This window comes from Felis catus, chromosome X (genome assembly GCF_018350175.1).
Source record: "Felis catus isolate Fca126 chromosome X, F.catus_Fca126_mat1.0, whole genome shotgun sequence".
NCBI lineage: Eukaryota > Metazoa > Chordata > Mammalia > Carnivora > Felidae > Felis > Felis catus.
In genome coordinates this window covers 87735654-87762904 of record NC_058386.1, presented here as the reverse complement: position 1 = coordinate 87762904, position 27251 = coordinate 87735654, and the positions used below count along the sequence as shown (strand labels likewise).

Here is a 27251-nt window from a genome sequence, read left to right as displayed (position 1 = left end):
GTTTTCTGTTGTTGGGTTGACTGTTGCTTAGGTGTCAACTAGGTCATATTTATTATTTGTGTTGTTCAAATCATCTATATATTCTTGCTTATTTTCTATCTCCTTAGTTTATCAGTTATTGAGAAGGATGTTGAAGTCTCTGACTAAAATTGTGGATTCGTCTATTTCTCCTTGCTCAGTTTTTGTTTCATGTATTTTGAATGTGTTGTTTAGGTGCAAGTATTTTTAGGACTGTTATGCCCTTATGATGAATTAACTACGTTATTATTATAAAATAGCCCTCTGTATTTCTGGTAATATTCTTTGTTTTGCAATCTGCTTTCTTTAATACTATACTCACGCCAGCTTTTTAAAAATCAATGTTAACATGGTGTATTTTTCCCTGTCTTTTATGTTTAACCTACTTGTGTTTTTATACTTAAAGTGGGTTTCCTATAGGCAACATATAGTTGAGGTTTTTTTTCTAATTTTCTATTCTACCAATCTCAGTCTTTTAATTGGGTTGCTGTGAGACCATTAATATATTTATTGATATTGTTCTGTTTAAAACTACCACCTAGTTATTTGTTTTTTATTTTTCCCAACTCCACCAAAGTCTGAAAACTGCTATTTCATATATTTTGCCCATTTTTTGAGTTGTTAATGTGGGAAGATGAGTCCATTCTTTGTTACTTCATCATTGCTGGAAGTAGGAGTCCTTCACATTTTGTTTTTCATGCTGATTTGTTATTTATATTATGGACATTAGCCTTGTCTTTATATGTATGCCAAATAGGTTCTTGCAGTTTATCACTGGTCTTTTATTTATGTATTTTTCTCATAAAAGTATTTTTAATTTCAATTTTATCAAATCTTTCATTCTTTTCCTTTGGGTTTTTGTCATGGTTATAAATGTCTGCCCTATATTTTCTTCTCAACTGTCATGTTTAAAAGAAGAAAAATAACTCCTCAGTATAAATGAGTTTTATTTTTAACATCAAGTTTATTAATTATAAAATTAATACATGCACATGGTAAAAACATCAAGTAGAACAAAGGGCTATAGATAAAAATGGCCCCTCTTTGCCAAATTCCTCTTAACAGAGATAACTCCTATTGGCAATTTCCTGTATATATTCTTCCACACATATTCTGGACACACACACATACATGTGTATTTATCCTTTTATACACAAATGGGACACACACACAAAGACCCACACACAGAGTTCTGCAATCTTTCATTCAACATTATATTTCTGAGTTCTTACTGTGACTGAGTTTTATCAGATTTTTACCAGACTGACAGAGGGACAAGGGCAGTCAGAGAAGATGGAGGGGGATGTGCACAGGAAAAGGCATATTCATCTCTGTAAAGCCAATACTTAGCACAAAACCTGGCACATAATAATTGTCAATAAATAAGTTTTAAATAACTAAAAGGAAAGAACTTAAGAAAACTGGAAACAAAGTGCTGTTTTGACCATCTCAGGCCAGATGTAGTCTCCGGACCGAAAGTTACCATCTCCCAGGGCAGCAAGGAACAACATATGATGATGGACGAGGACATGGAGCAGCTAGACCTCTAGCGGGCAGTAACTTCCCACTATGTGTCTCTTCCCCCACTAGATATACTGTCTCCAGCACACACATTTAGTGCAAATGCACAGTTAACACTGACTACACAGCAGGAAAATCTGGGAGCTCAAAGACTACACAGCTGAGCTGTATCACATTTACACACTCATACAAATAGCTACCATTATAGTACCTACTGTGGGTCAGCACCATATCAGGAACAACAGCCATATAAGGTTAATGTGAAGTTATCCCCATTTTACAGATGAGAAAATAGAAACTGTTACAATCCAAGTTGACTTGTTCAGGGTCACACAGCTAGTCAAGTAGCTTCCAGAGACACCTGTGTATCTTAATTAGGTCAGCCTACTTTTCTGCCCATCCCATACCACATTAACTCCTATATCATGGACTTTGTGCTATTTTCTTTGCCTGGCATTCCCTTCCTCCACTTGTCTCATCTGGTGTTTTGTAGAAGCTAGGCAGAGAGAAACATGGGGTTGTGTAGGATCCATGCTAGGCCATGCAATTTGTTGTCACGGATGAGGGGTGAGTCAGCCATAGGAGTCCATGAATAAGAACAAACACATGGGGTATTAGAAGTTCAGAAAAGGAGTTGAGCCTGGAAACTAGAGAACACCCTCAGCTAGAATGTAGATACTGCCACAGCTCAGGAAACTCTAATGCAAACATTTTTCTCTCCCTAGGCGCTTTTGGCGAGCGGCTCACAAACACAGCCCTGTTGCCTGCAGTCTTACAGCCACTGGCCTATGTATCTCCCCCCATCTCAATCCTGCTCATTCTCAAGGCCCACATCAAGTTGCATCTCCATGAAGCCTTTCCCTATTAATGGAACTCATTCCACTCTTTCCTTTGTGAATTAGTTTTACTTAAAATCAGCACCATAAGATATATGTTTGTATACTCTCTTGCCCTTTAATCATTTCAAGTATCTTGTTTCTTTAAGTTGACTCCTTCACATTCTTTTTCTATTGTTTCTCTGTCTGGTCTGGGTATTGTAAAACCTGGCTAGATTCCAGTCCCAATTCTCTCACTAATGAGCTGTGTGACCTAGAGCTAGTCACAGCCTCTCTGAGCCTCATCTTCCCACTTTTGAGGGTTTCTGTGAGAACATAGTAAACATTATAACACAACATATAAATGTAAGGTATTATTGCTGAAGACATTTGAACTAAAGTGCCTCTGCCTTTCACATCCTACTTAGTGGATGATTCTATGTAAGAAATAGAAATCACTGCTGTTTGTTTCACACTAGGGTCCTTGGCAATGGTTAACAGGTTTAGAACAAGAATATTGCACAACTGTTAAAGATGGGGGCAGATCGAGGGATCTATATGCAGCTGATTCAGGGGCTTTCCTTGGAAACTACCAGGTGATTCCAGGCTTGCTCATTTTTAAAGCTTCCATCTTTCTGAACGTTTCTTCATGTAAATGATCCGAGTCAATGCTATGAAAAATGAAAAGAATCTTGTGTCAAGTCAAGCCAGCAGATGCCTTCAGTAGCTTTCCTATCCGCAAGGATAAGATTCCCATTCCACTTGCTCCATAGCACCACCACTGAGTTACTTCACCCACATCAACTGCCTCCCTTAGCCTTAGCTCCTTTCCTTGAGAAAACTTCCTCTTGGACCCTCACTCTTGTCCCTCTCTGACTTTGTCCAAGGCCCCATTGCATCAGTCCATTAGTTCCTGCTCCTGTATATGGAACCTCTCCCTCTCTATGGGCTTTCACTCAGACTACAGAATTGCCTATCCTCAACGAGCCAGAAAAGGAAAAGACCAACTCTCTCCCTCCTTCCTGCAGTTCCACCAGTCTTCCCAGCCATAGCCCTACATCTCTTCTCCTTTTCACAAACTTTAAAAAAAAATTTTTAATGTTTATTTTTTTTGAGAGAGAGAGAGCACAAGTTCGGGGAGGGGCAGAGAGAGAGGGAGACACAGAATCCGAAGCAGGCTCCAGGCTTCAAGCTACAGGCACAGAGTCTGACACAGGGCTTGAACCCACAGACTCTGAGATCATGACATGAGCCAAAGTTGGACACTTAACTAAGCCACCCAGGTGCCCCTCCTTTTCACAAACTTCTTGAAGGATTAGTCTCTGCTCCTTCTCCCCTCCTTACTTCCTATCCTCAAGTCACTGCAGTCTGGTTTCTGGCCCCACCATGCCACTAAACCAGCCCTTGAGAAAGTCCCCTCTGGCCTCCAAATGACTAAACCCAATGGATATATGTTTCAGTACTCGTCCTCTTGAACCTCTCTGCTGCATTTGATACTGTTGAGCACTTCTTCCTTGAAATTCACTTTTCCCATAGCTTCCAGGACACCATTTCTCTCCTGGTTTACTCCATAGGTTTTCTTTCCCATACCACTTCTTAAAAAGTTGGTATTTCCCAGGGCTAATTCCCCAGAGATGTTCCTCAGAGGTTCTTCTCTTCTCACTCTCCCCAGAGGATCTCATCCATTGCCATGGCTTCATCTATCATCTCCAAGGCACACTCCTATATCCAACTGCCCACCTACTAGAAAACTTCCCACAGTGCAAACTCCATATGTGTGTCCCTGATTAAAACCCATTGACTACAAAAGAAGGTACAGCTCTTTCAAGTGTGTAGTGAGGTAAAGATTTCAGTTTTTAATGGATAGAAGCTAATCTTTATCTAGCAAAGTGAAATGAGTAACCATGCTAATTATGAAATTGTACAGTAAGTAGATACTTAATGCCACAAAAGTGTAACAAGACCTTCAGAATTTTTTTTTACTGACTTAGCAAAAGTTGCCTTACCTCTTGATGTATAGAGCTCACTGTTGGGCAAGAGGTAGGCCAATATGCTTAGGAAGCCCAGAGGTCTTCTGGGAGTTAAGAGACCAGTTATTATCAATCCCTTCTTTCCAAATTTAGAATTAGGAACACATATCAGGGTGAGCTAGGGGCCTTTATCCAAGACCCAGTGCCAGTGAAAGGCGCCACAGCCCATAAAATAAGATTATCTTGAAGAAAGAAGGTTTAAGTGGGTCCCCTGACTCAACTCAAGGGCCTATGTCTTTGTGGGGCAAGGGCAGGTTTCATATATATATATATATATATATATATATATATATATATATATTGTGTGTGTGTGTGTATCTGTATCTGTGGCTGATTCCAGGAGCTCCTCTAGACCCAACCACCCTGACATATACAGTACTTTAGAGAACAATGGCTGTATGTTTGGGTGTGGACTAATACATCTGTAGCCTTAAAGCCCAAGTATAATGGCACTGCATGGCTAGCAGGGATCCAGACCAGCCAGGGCATCACAGTCTAGTAATCAAACTTCTGTGGGACTGGTTAGATTCAGTTCTTAGGATAAGCCCCCTGTGGCAGCGAGAAACAGGAGCAGCAGTGGACTGATTCTTCAACCAACTTTGGAAGCAAAACTAGCTCTACCTTGGGGACCAATTTTGGAAACGTGAGGAGAGGCCTCAAAATGTACCACTGCTAGAGTATCAGAGATAGGGAGAGAGGGAGAGAGAGAGAGAGAGAGAGAGAGAGAGAGAGAGAGAGAGAGAACGAGAGCAAGGGCTGAATTTGTACCCAGAATTCTGCTAACAGGTCTTACTAATCACATATGGCATACAGGCCTTACCTACCCCCTCAGTCTCACTTCTTGACACATTCTGCTTTGCACTTTATGCTCCAGAAATAGCAAACTCCTTGGATATTTCCCACCCATTTCCCTATCAAGAACCATAAACTGTACTGTTTATTGTCTGGCTATCTTGCTCATGCATCTCCTGAGCTTGGACTACCCTTCTCCATCCTTACCACTATTTCTCTTGGCAATAGTCCTGAAACTTAACTCAGGTGGTCCTTCCTCCAAGAAGTTTTCCCTGCCTGTCTTGGACTGGGTGGGTTGTCTCCTGCCATGACTCCCTCAAGACCTTACGATCCCCTTATTGCATTATTCAGTTTATGTGCCTGTCTCTACCACTAAGCCCACTGGCCCCTGAAGAGCACAAATCATGTCTCCTGTCTTATTCACTCTTGTCTCCTAGCACCTGGCACACTTGCCTGGTACATGGCACATATTCAGCAAGTACTGGTAGAATGAATGAAGGTGAGCTCTGTCTTCTGAGGCCACAATCTCTTTTATTCCTTGACCTTTTGAATGTCTAGACACATAGTCTTTATTGGATATATCATTAACTGTCCCTTTGCCTCTAGATGCTCTAAATTACTAATTGATCTTCTGTATGTATTTACTATATGCAAAGCAATGAGCCAGGAACTTTTTATTGGGGCAGGGGGAGAATACAATGAGGAATAAGATTCAGCCTCACACTCAAGCAGCTCTTAGAAAATAACCTTTTTCCTCCAGCCTTTGCAAGGAATTTCCCCCTTTTAGAAGGCTCTCCTGGATTTACTCCATCTCTATCCTACCACAGCATTAAATCATCCATAGTTTCCTCTCACCTTACGTGGATAAGTATATATTTCTATTAATTTCAGTGTTGTTTGTTTTATATATACTCTAACATTCAAAACTGATTTGAGGTCAGTGAATGGTGTCTATTCTGTGTGTGTGTGTATGTGTGTGTGTGTGCGTGTGTGGGTCCTTTGTTTTGTATTCTGAGCTATTATTGCCCACTGTTATCAACTTATTGATCGACAAGTTATAAAGGTTTGAAGGCTGGCATGAAAACACAATGGAAGCACATTGGTTAAAAGGCAAAGAGCAAGAGATACAGGAAACAGCATAACAATTTACAATAAAAAAGCAAATAATGGCATGCCATCACAACAAAAAAAAAATTCTCCTTGCTGTCACTTAGGACCATTGCTGAAGCACACACAATATAGAATGCTACCACATTAAATTACTCAATATTTAAGGAAACATTAGGATTGGTCATTAAGCTTATTCCAACCTGCTAACAATATAGGCTGCAGTTATTTCTTTTGAGAAAGACACCATTGAAGGTCCCTAAATCCCTGACGCTTATCATGTTGTGAGTAACTCCCCCTTTCTGGGCAGTAATCACCACACTTTCAAGCCTTTGAAACTAACATACTTCACTTTGCTAGTAGAGAACCAGCTTCTGTTTCAGCCATACTTGTAATCAGGCCTTTATGTTGTTTGCATTTATGCTTCAATCCATCAAATTGGCCTTGAATGTGGAATTTTTGCACTCGGCCTTTATTTTCCATTATGTGTTCCAGTTCTGAATTCCAGAAATGAATGGCTGTTTGGTCACTGGTTAGCTGCCAGCACAGCATAGCTGTATCCTAATTAAGAATGACTTTGTGTGTCAATGCCAGCCTGCTGAGCTGGCAGATGGACATTGACCAGAAAGGGTCAAGACCTCTACTTCCTATCATTGCATCATTATAGCTTCATTTCCTTGAGTCTTGAAGACTCTCAAATGTAAACATTAAGACCTCTAGCAAGTATTAGAAGAGAAAATGGAAAGAATCTAACATTTATGGAGCACCATCTATGTGCCAAAGGTTGTACTGGGTGCATTTATAATTAATGTTTCACTTCATTCAATCCCCATGTCAACACCAGATAGTCAAGTACTAGTATTAGCTCCATTTTACAGACAAGGATACTTAAGTGCAGGGAGGTTAGGTAACCATGGGTATGTAGCTAGTAGATGCTAAACCTAGTATTTAAGCCAGACCTAAAAGAATCTAGATTTGATACTCTTTTTCCTACACCATGCTGCTTTTCTTAGCAGTGAGAGCCAGTGCTGCCTGTTCTCTGCCTCTCTCTTTGGCCCCGTGTCCAAGGAGGAGGCCTACTGGTAATTTCACTTCCTTTGATATTTTGCCTCGGCATGGCTTGCTCTCAGTTCTTCTTTCCCCACTGCAGTAGCCTATGGTCAAACCCAACATGTCTGCCTTGACCCCCTCCCTCCCACTTCTCCCACCACATTAACTTACTAGAATGTCTGTAGTTTACATATTGGCTGAATCAGTGCATCACACAGCATTTGCACTCCAAAATCCTTGAGGTCATTTCCACTTAGGTCTAGCAGTGTCAGGTTCTCATTTCTGTTGAGGACAGAGGCAAGGGCTCCACAGCACGCATCTGTGAGATGACATTCTGCTAACCTAAGGAGGATTAGGGATTTGAGGAAGAAATAAGTTTTATCCCAAGTTCCAAAAAGACCCTCCATTTCATATATAGCCTGGAACAAGAGCCTGGTGAATAAAGGGTCCCTGTGCACTTACCACAAGGTCTGTAGTTTACAGGAGGGGTGTTTCAGCCCTTCGCACAGCACCTGCATACCCTCATCCCCTAAGGCATTATCACTGAGGTCAAGGTCTCTGAGGTACTCATTGGTGTAGAGTGCATTGCAAAAATCCTGACAACACTCTCCAGTCAGGTGGCAGGTCCACAGTCTGCCGGGAAGTAAGGTAGAGAAGGCTGGCATCATTTCATCTGCACTGAGTCACTTTAGAAATTCTATTTGCCCACTGGAAAAACACATTAGAAACTCAGAGTGTCGTGTAAAAAAAAATCCCCTGGGCCAGGTCCAAGCGGAGATTGTGGAGTAGAGGAACATTTATTCCCCCCCGAATTATTTGGATCTTCAATTATTGCTTCCTTGGAGATTCAATCACCAGGCCAAAAAATACTCATTTAATTTTAAGAGTTGCTGAAACATCAGGAAACTCAGCCTGTGGCTATAGTCCATGATACTTACGCCAGATCCTTTAACTGACAGTCAGGCTGTTTTAATCCTTCGCACAGCCATTTCAGTCCCAAATCTTCAATTTTGTTATTAATTAGAAGCAGCCTTATCAGGCTCCAGGTGGAGCTCAGGACTTGGGCGAGGGACTCACAACAAGCCGCAGAAAGGGAACACTGGGAAAGCCTGGAGGAATGGGGATACCAAGGTGGCTGTTAACCATAGAGTCTCACTGAACTTCAAATGCCAAGGCCCATGAGAACAAGGATAAGTAGACACTTACACAAGACTCTCGATTATACCCTGTGCATGCTGCAGACCTTCACAGAGATGCTGTACTCCTATGTCCCCTAGGGTATTGGCGAACACAAACAACTCATTTTAGAGTCTGACTCACTTGCAAGAAAGAAGAGAGCTCCATACAGCTAGCATCTGTTAGGTAACATGTGCTCAAGCTACCAAGAGAAAAAGAAGAAAAATCAGCCACTGCTGCATTTAGCTTTTCCTAGCCTCCCCATATAACTAAGTTCTAGCCATCCTTCAAGTTCCAGCTCCTAGTGCAGCTCCTTCACAAAGACTCCTCCTGAGGTCTCCAGCTCATAGGGACCTCCTACCTTTCCTTGGGCTCATCTGGCATTTCTAAATGATTCCACAGTGTTGGGCACTTCATTACACATTGAATGAACTGTGTTGTTCTCCAATTGTTTCATATCTGTGTGCCCTTAAGGGCAGCCTTGTCACTTGTCCTTCTGACAAAACTACCTACATCTAGTCCAGTGTTGGGTGCATAGTAGGTGTTCTTTATAGAATTAATATTTAAGTAGTGGCATTCCTGTAAGCATGCAAGATGGTAATATAATGGAAAGAGCATGAGATTTGGACACAGATTTTGGAGTCACATCCTGACTATACCACTTTTGAGTGTTGTGACTTTGGACAAGTCACTTTTCCCCATGATCAGATTTTAGAGTCACATCCTGACCATACCACTTTTGTGTGCTGTGACTTTGGACAAATCACTTTTCCCTGTGATCTTCAATTTCCTCATCTGTACAATGGAAATACAAATCCATTTTTTAAGGTTATTGGAAAGAGTGAATTAGATGAAATAACTTCTGCCAAGCACCAAGCATAGATCTTGGCACACAGCAGGCACTTGACAAATTCAATAGTCATAAGATGCTACCAGACAGTTCTAAGAAACTTACTCTAGTTTCTACACTTTACAGTTGGAATGTCTGAGACCTTCACAAAGATACTTCACCCCTGTATCCCCCAGGGGATTTTCACTCAGGTCAAGCTCAGTGAGGTTTGGATTGCAAATGAGAACAGAGGCAAGATAGTTGCAAACAACCTCTGAGCTTTCAGGGAGAAAGCTAGCACACAACCTGGAGAGAAAGAAAGATGAACAGAGATAAAACTGGCTGTTTTACCATCCTACTCACCCCCTGCCACAATACCTCATGAGCAGAGAAAATAAAGGCCTACCCATACAAGACTGCCAACCTTGAGTATGTCACAACCTCCAGAGGAAAGAGTTATACATTGCTCCCACAATACTGTGTCCCCCAGTAGGAATTCAGTAAGTGTTGACTGCCCCTCAAAAAAAGTATTGGGAGGAAATATCAGGGCAACCTAATCTTATTTTAACTCCCTGCATGAATTTATAATTCTATCTTACAGTTTCTCTCAAATCCCGGGGGGGGGGGGGTACTATAATATCCTTAATAAGCTTCATAGTCAAAAGATCTTGCCTCTGATCTAAAAGTCCATTATCGGGGTGCCCGAGTGGCTCAGTCGGTTAAGCATCCAATATTGGCTCAGGTCATGATTTCATGGCTCGTGGGTTTGAGCCCTATGTCAGGCTCTGTGCTGACAGCTGGGGCCCTGGAGCCTGCTTTGGATTCTGTGTCTCCTTCTCTCTTTGCCTCTCCCCTGCTCACATTCTGCCTCTCTCTCTCTCTCAAAAATAAAGAAACATAAAAAAATTTTAAGTCCATTATTAATTAATTTTCCATCCTTACAGAGACCCAGCCCATCATTATCCTCCACATGATATTCCTTGTTTGGGATGAAGAGTGGTTTTTACCAACCTTCCTGTCTTCTAAATCTTTGTTTCTCCATATTAAGTAGTTTAATTTCTTGAACTATTTCCCATCAACTTTTTCTTCCAACATTTAAAAAAATTTCTATGATATACACTACAATTTTTGAGTCCTCAATTTTCTCTTGAGTTACCAGGCTCCAACCTTAGCTTTGAAGGAGGGCTTATAAGTACACATGTCTGTATCTCCCCAATTTAGAAATTTTAAATAGAGGCATTCTGCCAGAAAAAAAAAAGTTTCAAAGTGGATTTTTTAAAGCTTCAATGCTAAAGAGGTTTTGCCTTTAAAAACCCACATATATATTATGATAGTTAATTTTATGCCTCAAGTTGGCTGGGTCATATGTCCACACATTTGGTCAAACATTATTCTAGATGTATTTGGAAAGGTCCTTTTTATATGAGATTAGTATTGAAATCAGTAGACTTTGAGTAAAGTAATTTACCCTCCATAGTTTGGATGGGCCTCATCTAATCAGTTGAAAGGTTTTCTAGAAAAAGACTGACCTCCTTGGGAAGAAGACAGAATTCTCCCAGGAGAATGCCTTCAGACTTAAGCTGCAACGTTGGCTCTTCCTTGTGTCTCTAGCCTTCTGACCTACTTTGCAGATGTTGAACTTGACAGCCACCATAATCCACATGAGCCAATTCCTTAGAATAAATCTCTCTATACAGTTGACCCTTGAACAACACAGGTTTGAACTGCACAAGTTCACTTAAACACGAATTTTTGATAAATACAGTATAGTACTGTAAACGTATTTTTCTCTTATGATTTTCTTAACATTTTCTTTCCTCTAGCTTACTTTGTTTTAATACAGCATATAGTACATATATACAGAATGTGTTAGTTGACTGTTCATGTTATCAATAAGGCTTCCAGTCAACAGTAGGCTATTTGTAGTTAAGTTTTTGGAAGGTCAAAAGTTCTATGTGGATTTTCAACTGGCGGGGGTAGGAGTGGCACCCCAACCTCCATATTGTTCAAGAGTCAATTGCATATTTTGTATATATCTTATTTGTTCTGTTTCTCTAGAGAACCCTAACATGTATATGATAAATTTTTTATTAAAATCATTACCATGGACTTTGAAGTCAAACACATGTCAGTTTTGAATTGTGCCTTTACCATGTTATTTAGTCTTATGATCTTAGGTCTCCAGTTCCTCATCTGCTAAAATGGGGATAATAATTAAAGGAAATAGTGGATACAAAGCACTCAGCACAATGGTTAGCACAAAGTAACTGTTCAGTAAGTGTGGGTTATTATTATAGTCATTGATGTTATTGTTACTTACAATGAAAATTCTCTTCCTAAACTTGTTGCATAGAAACAATTTTAGGGACTGTCACTTTTTATTCTTCCTCTCCATGACTCTTTGAAATGTTTTGATCACAAAATGTCCATTTTGAGTTGCATATTTAAATTATTTTCTTGCAGTAAGGAAACTAACAGTTACAACTTACTTGAGCTTCTGTAATTTGCAATTTGGATCTTTTAAGCCTTCACAGAGCAATTTCAGAGCTGAAGCTTCCAATTTTGTTTCCCTAAATTCCAGATCAGTGAGCCACTGACTGGTGCTGAGAACAGCTGCTAGTGCCCCACAAGAAGCAGGAGATATAAGGCATCGGTACAACCTTCAGAGAAAAGAAGAATGACCTCATCATCTTGTTCATGCTCTCCCCACATGCAAACAGAAATTGACAAAAAATGGTATGAACAGAGAAAACAAAATCTCCTGCTATCAGTTACCTCAATGTCTGTAAGACACAGTTTGGCTGCTTTAATCCTTCACACAGAAGCCTCATTCCTGAATCTTCCAGGGTATTTTTTACAAATTCCAAATCTGTCAAATACTGGTTAGTTTCAAATACTAAAGAGAGGTCCCTACCACAAGAAGCTGTGAGGTGGCAGAAAATCAGTCTGTGTGGAGAAAAAGATATTTCAGAGAAGAAAGAAAATAGGACTCCCCTTAAAGGTACCTGTTTGTACCTTATTGATGTAATGAATTTTTTCAATCCACTCAACAATTTATTGGGTGCTTACCACTGTGCCAAATGCTAAAAACACAAAAATAATGAAGACCCCAACTTGGCCTTCAAGAATGTCCAGTTAATGGGGCAAAAAAATTAGAAAACCATGGATACAGTGTGAAAAGTACTTCAAGTGGTATGCATAAGGTATCATGGGGACACAGAAAGGTAGTACAATTCAACCTAGCTTGGGGTGGGGCTTGGAGGATCAAGAAATATTTATAAAAAAATAAATACTTGAGTGCTGTTGTGAAGGGGGAAGAGAAATTGAACAGCTGGATGAAGAGAATGGAAGCAGGAGGAAGAGGAAGGGCTGAGGGACAATCCACTCATGGAGCAGCCAGTGCAAAGGCCAAGAGATGCAAAGGCCAGAGACAAGACAGAGGATGTTTTGTTTGAGAAACTTCCAATTACAGCTGACCCTTGAACAACTCAGGGGATTAGGGGCTTCAACCTCCACAGAGTTGAAAACTTTTGACTACAACTTTTGACTCCCCCAAAACTTAACTACTAATAGCCTATTATTGACCAGAAACCTTAACAATAATCAATTAACATGTATTTGTATGTTATATATATATATTACATACTATATTCTTACAATAAAGTAAACTAGATAAAAGAAAATGTTACTAAGAAAATCATAAGAGAAAATACATTTATAGTACTACTCTGAATTTATTTTTAAAAAAATCCACATATAAGTGGACCTCCACAGTTCAAACTCCCTGTTGTTCAAGGGTCAATTGTATTTGCTATGGCCTATTTTAAAAGACTAGAAGGACAGGGGCGCCTGGGTAGCTCAGTCGGTAAGCGTCCAATTTCAGCTCAGGTCATGATCTCACAGTTCGTGGGTTCAAGCCCCGTATCGGGTTCTGTGCTGACAGCTCAGAGCCTAGAGCCTGCTTCAGTTTCTGTGTCTCCCTCTCTCTCTGCTCCTCCCCCACTCACACTCTCTCTCTCTCAAAAGTAAATAAACATTAAAAAAAAAAGACTAGAAGGATATATATGTATATATATATATATATATATATATATATATATACACACACACACACACACACACAGACACATATATATCAAATTATTAACAGTGGTTATCTTCTAGGTTGGGAAAGGGTGAGATTACAGGGAGACATTTACTTTATAGGTATTTAAAATGTATTTACAATGATCATAAGTTATCAAAGAGTAGTTAAAAATTAAAAACATAATATATGCTTACTATAAACAATTTCTATGATAGAGAAAAACGTAAAGAATAAAGTTTTTTTAAGTACTATATTCCTATAACCCCAAAATAACCACTGTTAAAATTTTGGCACACGAATTTCCAGGTTTTTAATGCATGCATACATATGTTCTTTGTAACAAGTGAAATCATAGGAAGATGTATTTTAAAAAGATAAAAACTTTTTTGGGGCACCTGGGTGGCTCAGTCAGTTAAGCATCCGACTTTGGCTCAGGTCATGATCTCCCGGTTCATGGGTCCAAGCCCTACATCAGGCTCTGTGCTGACAGCTCAGAGCCTGGAGCCTGCTTTGATTCTGTGTTTCCCTCTCTCTCTCGGCCCCTCCCCTGCTCACACTGCCTTTCTCTCTCTCAAAAATGAATAAATGCCAAAAAATTGTTTTAAAAAAGATAAAACCTTTTTCCAAACCTCCTCTCCAATTCCACCTCCCAGAGATAACCAATGTTAAGAGTCTGGTGTATACCCTCCCACTCCTTTCTCCAAGATCATAGAAACATACAGACACACACACAGATTTTATTTTACAAAAATGTGATCATAGAAAAAATTACATCAAGTTTACAATGTACTTTGTCATTTGTCCTTGCAGTAGGCCCATTGATAGAAACTAAGATTCATTTACAGCAGAAAGTCATATAGTAAGTGGCAAAGGACTTCAGGACTAAACCTGAAGTCTGTCTGATTTATACAGAAGGCTTCGGAAAGTCAGTGGAGATTTAAAGTGAGATGGTCATATCCCTCTAATGCCAGGAAGCAGGAGACAGACCAGATATCAGAGGGCTGCAGTCCAGGGAAGAAATAGGGTAGGGGTAGCTGACCTACGATGGTGGGGGCAGCAAAGGTAGACAGATTCAAGACATGGTTTGGGGGTGAAGCAGCCAAGATTTATGACCATTTAGGGTCACTACAATATTCAGTGCTGGGCCAATGGGCAATGAAGCTGTTCCCTAGCTCCACATTCTTCCTCCAAGGCATTCAGAAGGCCACTGGGGGATTGGGGCTGCCTCTTGTTCTAGAAAATTCCATCTCTAGGAGGGACAGGCCCCCTGGTGTGGGACAAAGCATTATGGTGGGGTGGGCATAACTTCTTGTATTTGATTACAAGTCCTTTACGTTCTTGATTCTAAGTCTTTTCTAACCACTCCTGCTATTTCCGGCTTTCAAGGACTTTCAACAATATAGCAGGTCCTCTTATGTCCTGGAGTTGGGACAGAACCTTCCTCTCACATTCCCTCCCACCCCCACTATCACTGGAAGTTGGAACAGTCCCAGAGTACAAGATTCCAGAATTGGCCCCAAGACTTCCTTTTTCTCAAGCCCTTCGAGGGAAAAGTACCCTCTTGCTTGGGCTTATTAGGTAGGTATGGTTAGGTATGGTTAGCCTGCACCCCATCTGGCCCTGGCTGGAGGTGTACTAGGGTGGGGCAAACCAGTCAGTGGACCTTTCAGAGGGTCTGAGGGAGGAGGGGCAGGGCAAACAGATGGTTGGAAACACGGGGTGGGGGAGGGGACGAGAGGGCAGGACTGGAGAAAGGGGGACAAGGGGACCAGACAAGGGAGGCGGAGGTGGGGTGGGTGTGTGGGGACAATGTGGCAGGATGGGGGAGGGGTGGGACGGGGGCAGGGGGGGATAAGGGGGCAGGACGGGGGGGGGGCAGCGGGATGGGGAAGCAGGGTGGGGTAGGGACGAGGTGGCGGGTCAGGGGAGGGGGTAGGATGAGGGAGTGGGACAGGGGGCGGGGGGACAAGAGGGCAGGACAGGGGAGGAGGGGGGCAAGGGGGAGGAGGGGGGCAAGGGGGAGGAGGGGGGCAAGGCTGGATGGGAGGAAGGGAAGGGGGATAAAGAGGGAGGGGAAGGGGGACAAGGGGAGAGGGGCAAGGGGGGTCTACGGGACAACTGGTTTGTTCGTTTCTGCAGGGCCAGCCAAACCCCTAAGGTTCTCAGTCATCATGGCCTTGAAACCCGACGACCCCAGTGGTGGGTTCCAGCACAGCAAAGTGGTAACCTTCATCAATGAGAAGATGGCTGGGCATACAAAAGGCCCAGAGTTCTACCTGGAGAATACATCCTTGCCCTGGGAGGAGGTGGAGGACAAACTCAGGGCCATCCTGGAAGACAGCACAGTGTCCAGTGAGGCCAAAGAGGCCTGTGCCTGGAGCAGCCTGGCCCTAGGTGTGCGCTTTGCCTGCAGGCAGGGCCAGTTACACAAGCACAGGGTACACTGGCTGCATGACTTCGCCAAACTGCATAAGACCACTGCACAGACCTTGGCCTCAGACCTAAAGGAGTTCACTACACAGCAGGAGATGGAGCACAAAGAGGCAGCCTTCCAGCCACAGATGGCCCAGGCCAACCTGGAAGAGGTACAGACAGAACGGGATTTCCTGAAGTGGAAGCTCCTCCAGGTCTTAAAGATTATCTCTGCTTGATCCCTGCCCTATCTCCCTGCCCCATCCCCTCACCACCCCCAGAATGGGTCTCAACACTGCCCACTTTTCTCCCACAGCTGCAGTCTCTGCAGAAGCAGGTCCAGGTCTCAGAGGAGCTAGGCCTGGCCACAAGGACAGAAGGAGCAGGTGAGGTAGAGGAGGCGGGAGTTGCTGCCACTTCTACTCCTTCTACGGGCACTGCAGGAAGAGGAAGAAGAGGACAGAAGAATGCAGAAGGCGCAGAAGCTGCAAAGGAGCCAGGTGGAGGCCGCATGCACCTGCTTGGAGCTGTGGAGCGGAAAAATTACACCGCCAGTGGGCAGAGGAAGGGAGATGTTAAGTCAGTGGAAACAGCCATGTTTTATTTCTCTGGGACCATCAAGCCTAGGGCCACAGTCACACCATCACCCCTTCCTGTCCAGCTCCCTGCCTCATTCACATACTCCTACGCCTGTCCCTTTTCCCCCTTCCCACCTGCGCCCACACCAGTCCCACCAGCAACACCACTCACTGTAGGAAATCCAGTTCAGACATCGCCCCACTGGAGGCCCTCTGAGGTTAGTGTGAGGTCTAATGTGGGGTCCCAGGGAAAAGCCCCTCAAGAATCCCAAAGAGACAGGAGAGACTCTGATCCCTATCAGCATAGAAGACCTCCCATATTTCGCAGACCTGGGGATTGGGACTGCCCTTGGTGTAAAGCTGTGAATTTTTCAAGGAGGGAAATTTGCTTCCGCTGTGGGAGGGGAATCTGGCTGCAAAGCCCTCAGTAAATTAAGAAATGTTAAATAGAACAGAAACCTATACCAGTGGAAAATCAATTTTTGAGGGATGGGGGAAAGGTGAGGGAGGGGACTGGGTGGAGTGGGGAAGGGGATAAGTGGGAGAATGGGGCTAAAGGAATGGGAGGGAGGTGGGGTGGGAAGTGGAGAAGGTGTAGATTGACAAGGAGAGACATGTTTTGATGACCCCCTTTGTATTCCAGAGCATTAGTGTTCCATACCCCAGAAGCACCGTAGCTTTTGTTCTTACTCCTAAGCCCTAGTATCTAGTGGACATGAGCAGCCATGTATATGACAATCCACCCATCTCCCCACCTAGGCTGTATATGATGGGAGGAGTGGACATCTGACCCATCCTTAGCCAAACAGGTTCTCGAACAGAGAGGCAGATTTCACAGAGTGGTATTGGGCAAGAAAGCAGTGGGTTATTTGGAGTTGGGGCCAAGGTCAGAGTCATGAATGCCGAGGCCACAGCCAAGGACTGGCCCCGGCTGTCAGAGAGAAGAACTGTGTGCTTTATAGAAGCCAAGTGTCTTAGAGGATAGCAGAATCAGATCCCAGGGAGCAGATAAGGCATAGAGAAAGCACAGGAGTTGATCTTGTAACCCCAGAGATGGAGACAGTGGTGGTCTTTCTACAGTTGTGCTGCATGAAAATCCAATCCACACAGATACCCTTTAAGTTAAGTTGAGTGGGTTCCTGCTCTGGGTAACCAGATTATTTCCAGGTCAGAAATTGGCACCAAGAAGAGCAGTCACAAACCACAGATCATCCAAGAAAAATGTCAACACTGGCTGGGGAGGAGTATCAGAGAGTTACAGGTAGTGAGGATTCCTATATCCCAAGAGTCTCCCGGAATGAACTGGACAGGAAGCTTGTTCGTGTTCTGATCAAGTTATATCATGAGAAACCATCAAAATAGGCCTGGGGTTAACCCTGGGCTTACAACACAGCAGAGATTTGCCACCCCTAAGATGAAATCCCTCAGGACTGATGAAATCACCAGCAGGACATACAGAGGACACCAGCACCAGATGCAGACAACTGCTATGGCTGTATAGCCCCAAAACATGAGAATCTTCCCTAGTCCCCAGTGGCAGAACTGGGGACAGACAGATCTGAACAGGGAACCCCTACCACTTCCAAGGAGGTGAGTCAGCAAATGATAGTGCCTAGTGGGTTTGCTGGTCTAGTTTATGGACCAAAGTGTGGTGCTATCCTGAGCAATTCTCTCCCCAAACCCACTGCCAGAATAATAGTGGGAGGGGGGATCTGGTTACAAAGGTCTCAGTGAATTCATAAATGAAATAAAACATATCCCAATGGGAAATCAATGTCTAGAGGGAGGGGGTAAACTGGGAAAAGAGAAGGGGAGAGGATGGTTTGTGTTTCCTTTCTCAAGATTCTAAGTGGTGTTGAGGGAGACTAAATGTATGGATTAGCCCACAGGTAGAAGGATCATGAGGTGTCACACCTGGAACAGAGTAAGAAAACTGGAGGAGCCCTGGACATCACCCAGGGACTACAGACATAGAGCCTGAAGCTATAATGGCCTTGGTTCATCGCCATAGCTCTTGGATAGGACTTTGGGCTGTCTCCTATTGGGGCAGGTGTGGACAACCATCAGGATTGGGGGCAAGATCCCTAACCTGCATTTTCAGGAATATCTTTGGGCTTGTTTATATTCTTCTAAGACAGAGTTTCCCAGCCTCAGCACTACTCACACTTGAGGTTCAATAATTCTTTGTTGCAGGGGGCTGTCTAGTACACTGCGGGATGTTTGACAGAATCCCTGACCTCTGCACATTAGAGGTCAGTAGCACCCACTCCCCAAGTTGTGACAAGCAAAAATGTCTCCAGGTATTGCCACACGTCCACTGGAGGGTGAAACTGCCACTGGCTGGGAACCATAGAAGTGACAAGGTCCTTAGGAGTAGTCATGACAGTGGGAAGAGAGATGCAAGGAGAGCATTCTCAGCAGTGCCCAGGGCTGCAGGGGAGGCCCTAAGGTAGGAACTGAAAAGTATTCATTGGATCTGGTATTATTTCGATCTTTGAACAGATCTGGGCCAGGGAGGGGTAGAACCCAAACCACAAAGACTGAGGAGTAAATGGGAATTGAGGAAGTGCAGGCAGGGGGGCTCTTCAAGAACTCCTAGCAGTAAAAGGAAGGAATGGGGTACATGGCTGAGAGAGGGTTCCTTTTAATATGGGAGAAACTTGAACCACGGGGAAGGAGACAACTGAAGAAAGCTTGAAAACATACAACACACAAGAGAGAGACCCTGCTTACCACATTGGGAGGCATGTCCATTGTATTATTCAATAAAAAATAAAATATGACGGCCAGTTTTTTGTGTGTGTGAAACAAAACCCCCAAAGCTCTGTAACTGCATATGCAGGATGGATATATATATATATATATATATATATATATATATATATATAATAGGTTTATATGTGCCTTATTTTACACATTGATGTTTGAAAAGGCATAGAAAAAAAGGTCTGGAAAGATATTTAGCAAACAAGGTGTTACCTAGGGAGGTATGGTCAGGGCATGGTAAGCAGGAGTGGGGATGTTGGGGTATAAGGTGGGGTGGGGTATGGGACAGTAGGGTGGAGGGCTTTTATATCTTTATATACTTCTGTGTTGTGTAAAGTGAAATAATTAAATGCTTAAAAATAAAAAAAAGTGAATTTACTTGCTTGGGGAGGTTTGAAAGGCCAACTCTTCCTCTAGGACAGGAGGGAAGGAAGGAGAACAGACACTGATCTGTGTGGTGAGGGGTCTGGAAACAAGGGAGCTCGTGCCTGTGTGCTTGAGATGTGGAGTGAAGGAGACAAGATACCTGAGAGTGAGCACAGAATGGAAGGCAGCGTGGTGGGTGGGGAGTTTCTGAGCAATGGCACTTTGGGGAATAACAGCAGGGGATGGAGGTGAGGCATGGAGGGAGAGAAAAAGATCACTGAGCTGCATGGAGTGGGACAGGACCCAACTGAAAGAAAACCAAGGAAGAGGACAGTTGGATCTGGAAGGAGAAGAGGGTAGGTCCAGGAGGGGCACAGACACAGATCTCTTAGATGTTATAGACTGCCATCCACTCCCTACAGCAAAAATAGCATATACAAAAGGGACAGAGGCTGGAGGGGCTGACAGGGATCTGTGCCTGACTCTCTACCCCTTCTAGGTTTGTAGCATATCTTATCATTTGCTGTTCTGCTATGGAGAAGCTGAGCACTAGTTATATTTTGTTTGCAGGTCCCATCAGCTGGGGGTACAATTTCTAGCAATCCAGTTTCTACCTTACAAATACCTAAGTGTTTAAAGCAAAGTTCAACTTACTTCAGGTCTTTGATTTTACAGCATGGATTACGTAGTGCTTGGCAGAGCAAGTGTAGCCGAGACACTGGCAAATTGTGTAGCTTGAAGGACCTAAAAAGATGAGAAAGCAAAAATAATTTAAAACAAAACAGTTAAGAACAAAATTTTAAGTAAAAGGCTTACTTTGGCTTCTGTTTACCATACTAGTATTCATTTACTTCTTCCAAAGTCCTTAGGAGGTATTATCCCATTTTGCAGATAAGGAAATTAAGGCAAAAAAAAGTTAAGATATTTGCCTAAGGTCACATAGGTAGGAATAGAATGGAGGTCAGCACTCAGATCTGTCTGACTTCAAAGCACAAGCCATGTTACTGTGTGCCAGGCACCAAGGTAAGCACTTTACATATAAAATTATCTTATCTGGTCCCTAACACAATGATGGATATCATAATCATCATTTTGCAGATGGCTCAGAGAAGTCAAGTGAGTTGCCCAAGCTATCTACACTATAACTATATTTTGGTTGTCAGTATTAATAGAATAATCATTAAAAACTAGAAAAGTTCATATGTTTTGAACTAAAAAAGTTCAAATGTTCATATGTTAAACATAATTCTATGCTTAATTTTTTTGAGGAATACCCAAAGAAAACAAAAACACTAATTTGATAATATATATGCACCCCTATGGTTATTGCAGCATTATTTACAATGGACATATTATGAAAGCAACTCAAGTGTAGATCAATAGATGAATGGATAGAGATGTGGTGTGTGTGTGTATGTATGTGTGTGTATGTGTATTTATATATATATATATACAAACAATACATATATATATGTATGTATATATATATATATACATACACAATGGAATATTACTCCACCATAAAAAAAGAATAAAATCTTGCCTTTTGCAACAACATAGATGGATCTAGAAGGTATAATGCTAAGTGAAAGAAATTAGTCCAAGAAAGACAAATATCACATGATTTCACTCATATGTGGAATTTAAGAAACAAAACAAATGAACAAAAAAAAGAGAGACAAAAAATAAACAGACTCTTAAATACAGAGAACAAATTGGTGGTTGCCAGAGGGGAGGTGGGTGGAGATGTGTGAAATAAATAAAGGGGATGAAGAGCACACTTATCTTGACAAGCACTGAGAAATGTACAGAATCACTGAATCACTATATAGTACACCTGAAATTAATATAACACTGTATGTTAATTACACTTGAACAACAAAATAAACCTAAAACAGTACAATAGTGAACTCTCTGTCAACATGCTTGTGAAAAGAATATTTTGGGGTAAGTTTTGAAGAAAGTTTAAGCCCCTTGATAAAGGCAATAGGGCTGGGGTAGGGACTCCATTTAAGGCTGATTTTCTGGAAATCTAGAATGAACCAGAAGCCTCTCTTTGTTTCCACCAGTGTTTAAAAGTTCTCAATGCATTTATTCATCATTTTACTTTATAATATACAGTTGAAGTGGTCTTGAATTTATCAAGACATTGTAGCCAAGGTCCTTGGTAATTCCAAGTCCATGTAACCTCTCCTACTCCTTCCACTCTAGTCCCAAACACTCTTGCTGCACTTCCCTTCCCCTCCCCACTTCCCTCAAACACACCTACCCCACACTCATTTCTACCTCTATGCTACTCCCACTGAGGAAATAGAACTATCAGAGAAAAGACTCGCGTTAACACTTCTTAAGTAGAGCCTTCTGCCCACTCTCTTCTTCTCAAGGTCCCCTACCTCTCAGCTGGTCGTACAACTAAGGTACAACAACACAGGTCAATAAGTCAATAGAACTGTATTTTGCAATATACAGAATCTATATGAAATAAGTGGTTTACCTAAGCCTCTTTGAACCCTTTGTGAAGGTGGAAGCCCGGTGGAAAAAGCCCAGGATTCACAGCAATATATGCAGGAGTACAATTCTGTCCCTTACTAACCTGAGGCTCTCTGAGGCCTCAGTGATGAAGTATATGTAGAGGAGAGTGATGACCAATTCAATGTTAAGTTTACCACCTTTTCCAGAATAGCAGTCATCAACACCAAAATAGTAGAGTCCTCAATGATAATCTTGATGACTTACATGCTCATAACACTTTTATAATTATAAAGTACATTCACAAGGTAACAGTGAAGACTAATATATATACACACACATACACACACACAGTGGCTAGCACAGTGCCTAATACATAATAAGTGCTCAGAATTGTTAACGTTCCCTTACTGTCTACTTAGTCTAGTGTCTAATATGTGATATATATTGAATAAATCCTTACTGGGTTGACTGACATAAAATATAGAAAGTGGAGATGATTCATTTTATTTATTGACAATACCAGAAATGATCGTGTGCCTGAATACTTGAAATAAACAAGAAAGCCCATGATTTCTGAAGGCCAAAACATTGGAGAAAAGACATTAATATACTCACTGATTAAGTGTAAAGACTGGTGTCATGAATGCAGAGGCTTGCTCTTCCTCCTCAAATCCAATTAGGTGCTGACACTTCAGAGACACTGACAGATGACTGTGACTGCTTTTTACACAGAATGACATAGCCAGAATGTCCATTTTTGTGTAGGTAGGTTGAAGCAATATAATTGATTGTAAATCACCAATTATCTTTTCTGCATATTCTTCTTCCTGGATCTCATACAAACAATGAAATAAGTCCATTGGCTCAATCTGTAACATAGAATATTTATCCTTTATTTCTTTCTCAGTCCATTTCAATAATTCCTCTCTAAGTCCTGGGGAGACTTTTCTTCCAAAAGTAGTTTCCACAGCTTTTCCCTTTCCTTTACGTAAGAGGCCAAACAAGAACTGTATCGTTAATGATGAAAACCCTTTCCCATATTGTTGGAATATTTCTTGCCACGTTTTCCCCACTTGATCAAAAAACATCCAGTTGCCGTCATTCTTTAGGGCATAGAACACAGCAGTCAAGAACTCTTGGAAACTGAAGTGAAGGAAAGTGTAGACATTGACACTTCCTTCAGATTTTTTCAAAAAGTGATTTAGAAAAGTGCAATTGATATCATATACCCCTATCCCATGTATCCTGAGGTCATGGATTTCAAATAGGACCTGTTGGTTCTGTAGTCCCTCTGCAGCCAAAGAGCAAAGGCCCCACAGACAACTTTGTCCCTTCCACACTGAGATACCTGTAAGGGTTTTGAGGCACTTGGAAAAGTAAAACAGATACACATCAGTCATGGTCTGAAGTGACCTCATAAGACTCCTGTCACCATCTTCCTGTGACTGCAGGACACTACAGATCATCCAGGAGATGATGGGAAGAGAGGACATAATGTCAAGGCTTTGATTTTGTTGCAGCTCATAAAAGACTCTCATTGCTGCATTAGCACCTGAAAACTGACTCAAGAAATATGCTCTCTTTTCAGCATTTGTAAACCAAATGATCTCGGCCTGGATAGATTGTTTTAACAGAGAGTGGAGCTTCTTCATGGTTGCAGGCTGGGCAATTATCAGCAGGGAGGATTCAGGGAACAGTTTTTTCCTCACAAAACTATGTAAGAGGGTCTCTACTGGTTTCTGCTCCTGGGGGTTAGCACTAAGATCCTCTTCCAGGTTACCTACAGGATGCTGGAGCTCAGGAAATCCATCAAGTATGAAAAGAAGCTTCTCTGGATACACAAGAATAACGTCCAGGATTGGTCCATCTATATCTTGAAAAGTGTTAGTGATTAGGTCAGCAGCACTAAGGTTAGCAATATGGCTTATTTCTCTGCAGTTTACATAGATGAGAGAGTCAAACCTTCCTGGAGTAACCATTCCTGCTGCCCAGTCAAACATGAACTTGTGCACCACAGCTGTTTTCCCAATCCCAGCACATCCCTGAAGCACCACAGTTTGGGATGAGCTGCAGCCCTCTTCGTCAGGATCAAATACATGTCCCATATCAATAAAATTATCTTGTTGAGGAATCCCACATGGCGTCTTTTCTGATATACCATGTTCTTTTACAAGAAGCAGCCGTGACTCTATGTGATTGCCATGATAACATTTATGGACTCCTATGTTTAGGTATTTTTCTTTCAGATGTTTTCTAAATATTTCCCGGGAATCTAATGAGGTGACACCAAGAGTTAGTAATCACGGAATCCTAGACAACAATACAAAACAACAGCTATAACTAATATCACCATCTCCACTTGGACATCTTATTTTACATGCCTAAACCTGAGCTCTGGATTTCTGTGTGGGTGCCCTCCCCCCCCCCAAAAAAAAAACCCTCCGCAGGCATGTCATCTCAATCAAATGATGTCACCCAGTTGCCCAGAAAAATATTAGGAGCCATTCTTTATTTATTTTTTCCCCTTGAATCCTCCACATCCAATCAATTAACAAGGCCTATCATAAGCCTTCAATACACTTATTTATCACTACATTCTCAAATACCAACCAAATACAAGGTACTACTAACTGTTTCCTGGAGAAAGAAATAGACTCCTACTATTCATTTACTCTAGCTTATCTATGGCTCCTCTCCACACAGCAGCCAACATGATCTTCTAAAAATATCAATTACATCATGTGACTACCATACCTGAAATCTTTCAAAAGCTTTTCATTGCACTTCGTATAAAATCCAAAACCTTACCCTACAAGGTGTGCCACAAATCACTCACCTTCTCAGTCCCTAAAGACACACTAGCTTACTTTTAGTTTCTCACAAATGCCATGTTCTTTCCCACTTCAGGGCCTTTCTAGTAGCTTTTCTCTCTGCCTGGAACACCCTTTCTGCTATTTCCATGGAGAGCTTTTTTTTTTTTTTTTATCCTTCAGATCTCAACTTAAACATTACTTCCTAGAAGAGGACTTGCTTGACCACCCAATTTAAAGCAGATCCTCTCTATTATTTCCTTTCCCAGCACCTTGTTTTCACTTTATAGCTCTTATCATAATTAACAATTGTTTATTTTTTATCTGTCTTTCCCACTAAACAATAATCTACATGAAGACAGGGACCTTATTTGTATTCTTCACCATAATATCCTAAGTACCTAGTGTGGTGCCTGGCACATAGTAGACACTCAACAAATAGGTTACTGAATATGGCTATAAATACTTTTGAATTAAAAACAAGTCATTTATTACTGCCTATTCTGTGCCAGATATTTTACTAGGCTCTTTATATATATTTCTGATTGAATTCTTGCAATAATCCCATGAAGTAGGTATTATCCACATTTTATAGTTGAGGAAACTGAAATTTGTTACCAGGGTTATAAGTTCATGCATATACAATCTGCACACAGGTCTTGTGCTCAGAAGGGCCCATTGGTATAATGCTCTGCTGTCGCTATCTTGGATTTAATACTTTTTGAACAAGGGGTCCTGTGTTTTCATTTTGTAGCATAGCCCATCAATTATGTAGTCAGTCCTGCTTATCGCATTAGATAATTTGTCCAAAGTTCAACAGCTAGTAAGTGATAGAGACTTACTTAAGATTAAGGTTTGTCTAAAGCCATAGTCCATATGCTTAAATACTATATTACATAGTTTTTCACTTTATGCAACTAGAAAAATAATCCAAGGAGTCAGTTATCAAGTTCAAACTTCTGTCAAGTGAATGTCTAAGTTAGCATTTCTCAAATAAGTGTTCCTTTGAACACGATTTTGCAAGGTATTAGTAAGAAAGCTGTGGAAAAGAAGTCCAGTGGTCAAATAAGTTAAAGGGAATACACCCTCTATCTCCTTTTAGAGTTTCTCAACGCATGTAGCATGTGAAAGGATCTGAAATGACCTATAGTAAAAAAAGAAAAAAAAAAGGCTGTTTAACTTGGTTTAATCCAGCATTTTCTGGTCTAAAATGACTATATAACCCTTTCCCAAAAGCAAAGTTATTTTCTCCTGGACAATAGTGCTCTGTAGAACTGCTTTGGGGAATGCTGATCTAGATAACTGTTAGCAAATTTCTTCTGTAAAATTCCGTAAATAGTTTAGGCTTTTGGGTCTCTGTTTCAGCTACTCAATTCTGCCATCTTAGCTAGAAGGTAGCCATAGATAATATGTAAATGAATGGGCATGGCTGGTTCTACTAAAACTTTATTTATAAAAATAGGCCCCTGGCTTGATTTGGCCCACTATCATAATGGCCTCAATTTAGATCACTCCAGAATTGGATAGGTCTATTCTAGCCTGTGCATCTAAAATTCTGTACATCTGGTGCCTGACCACCATCAGAGGTCCTCCTGGTATTCCATTACCTATTCTATCTGATATAAAATTCCTATTTGTTATAACAGTTTGGAGCTTCATAGATACTACCAAAAAAAAAAAAAAAAGGCTGCTGCTTAATGAATACAGGGAAAGAATAGGAGTGGAATAGGGATGAGAAGCCAGGTTCATAGGAGGCACTTTTCACAAAACAAAAAGAGTAAAAGAGAGAAGACATCTACCTATGAGCTCCTTCCATGACAATGAAGCCTGAGAATTTGAAGCAGCTGTGGGAGGAAAGAGTTGAGATTAACAGAAGCACAAATACACCTTCACATCAAAACATGAAATATACAAAAATTTACCCACACTGCTACAGCCATTCATGCTGTTCCCCAGACAGAAATACAAGGAAGAAAGTCATCTCACATCTATTCTGACTCACCCACAAAGTTATAACTAATGTCCAATGTAAAGTAAAATGTAAGACCTTCTCAGATATATATTGAGGGTATAAACATTTACATTTATATGCTCTGTAAGAAAAATTTTAGGCATTAACTTAAAGGCTCATACATTATCTGAAGTGACTGTTTTAGGTATTTTTCTTTCCATTGAACATTAGCCTATTGCCTCTGTTGGAGCTTCTGTTGAACTTAACTTGTTAATGAGAAAGAATAAGGCATTGCTGATGTTAGTGTGATGGATACATACAATGATCTACAATTTGAACACATATACACATACGTTCATTCCAAACACATATATAGGTTTATAGGTAGAAATACACAAATGAAGGCACATGTGAATGTGTTCACATGCACACGCACATACACATACACACACAGCCTCCACATTCCTATAG

The 27251-nt window shown here is 41.5% G+C and overlaps 2 protein-coding genes across 3 annotated transcripts; one reads left to right on the top strand and one right to left on the bottom strand.

The window, feature by feature from the left end:
• Positions 1-958: 958 nt before the first annotated feature.
• On the bottom strand, positions 959-27251 carry LOC102902092 (NACHT, LRR and PYD domains-containing protein 12). Its single transcript, XM_045050389.1, has 10 exons — positions 22635-27251; positions 20202-20291; positions 12114-12284; positions 11828-11998; positions 9479-9644; positions 8540-8631; positions 8272-8442; positions 7796-7966; positions 7505-7675; positions 959-3025 (listed from the first exon to the last, which is right to left on the bottom strand). The coding sequence occupies exons 1-10, from the start codon at positions 24122-24124 to the stop codon at positions 2944-2946; spliced, it is 2775 nt and encodes a 924-aa protein (XP_044906324.1). The 5' UTR covers positions 24125-27251; the 3' UTR covers positions 959-2943.
• On the top strand, positions 14897-16879 carry TEX13B (testis expressed 13B). 2 transcript variants are annotated; one of them, XM_019824143.3, is made up of 3 exons: positions 14897-15003; positions 15565-16010; positions 16154-16879. In XM_019824143.3, exons 2-3 carry the CDS (start codon positions 15597-15599, stop codon positions 16844-16846), a joined length of 1107 nt encoding a protein of 368 aa, XP_019679702.1. In that variant the 5' UTR covers positions 14897-15003; positions 15565-15596; the 3' UTR covers positions 16847-16879. The 2 variants fall into 2 exon arrangements, with proteins under 2 accessions (XP_019679702.1, XP_019679701.1); XM_019824142.3 differs by having other exon boundaries at positions 15565-16052.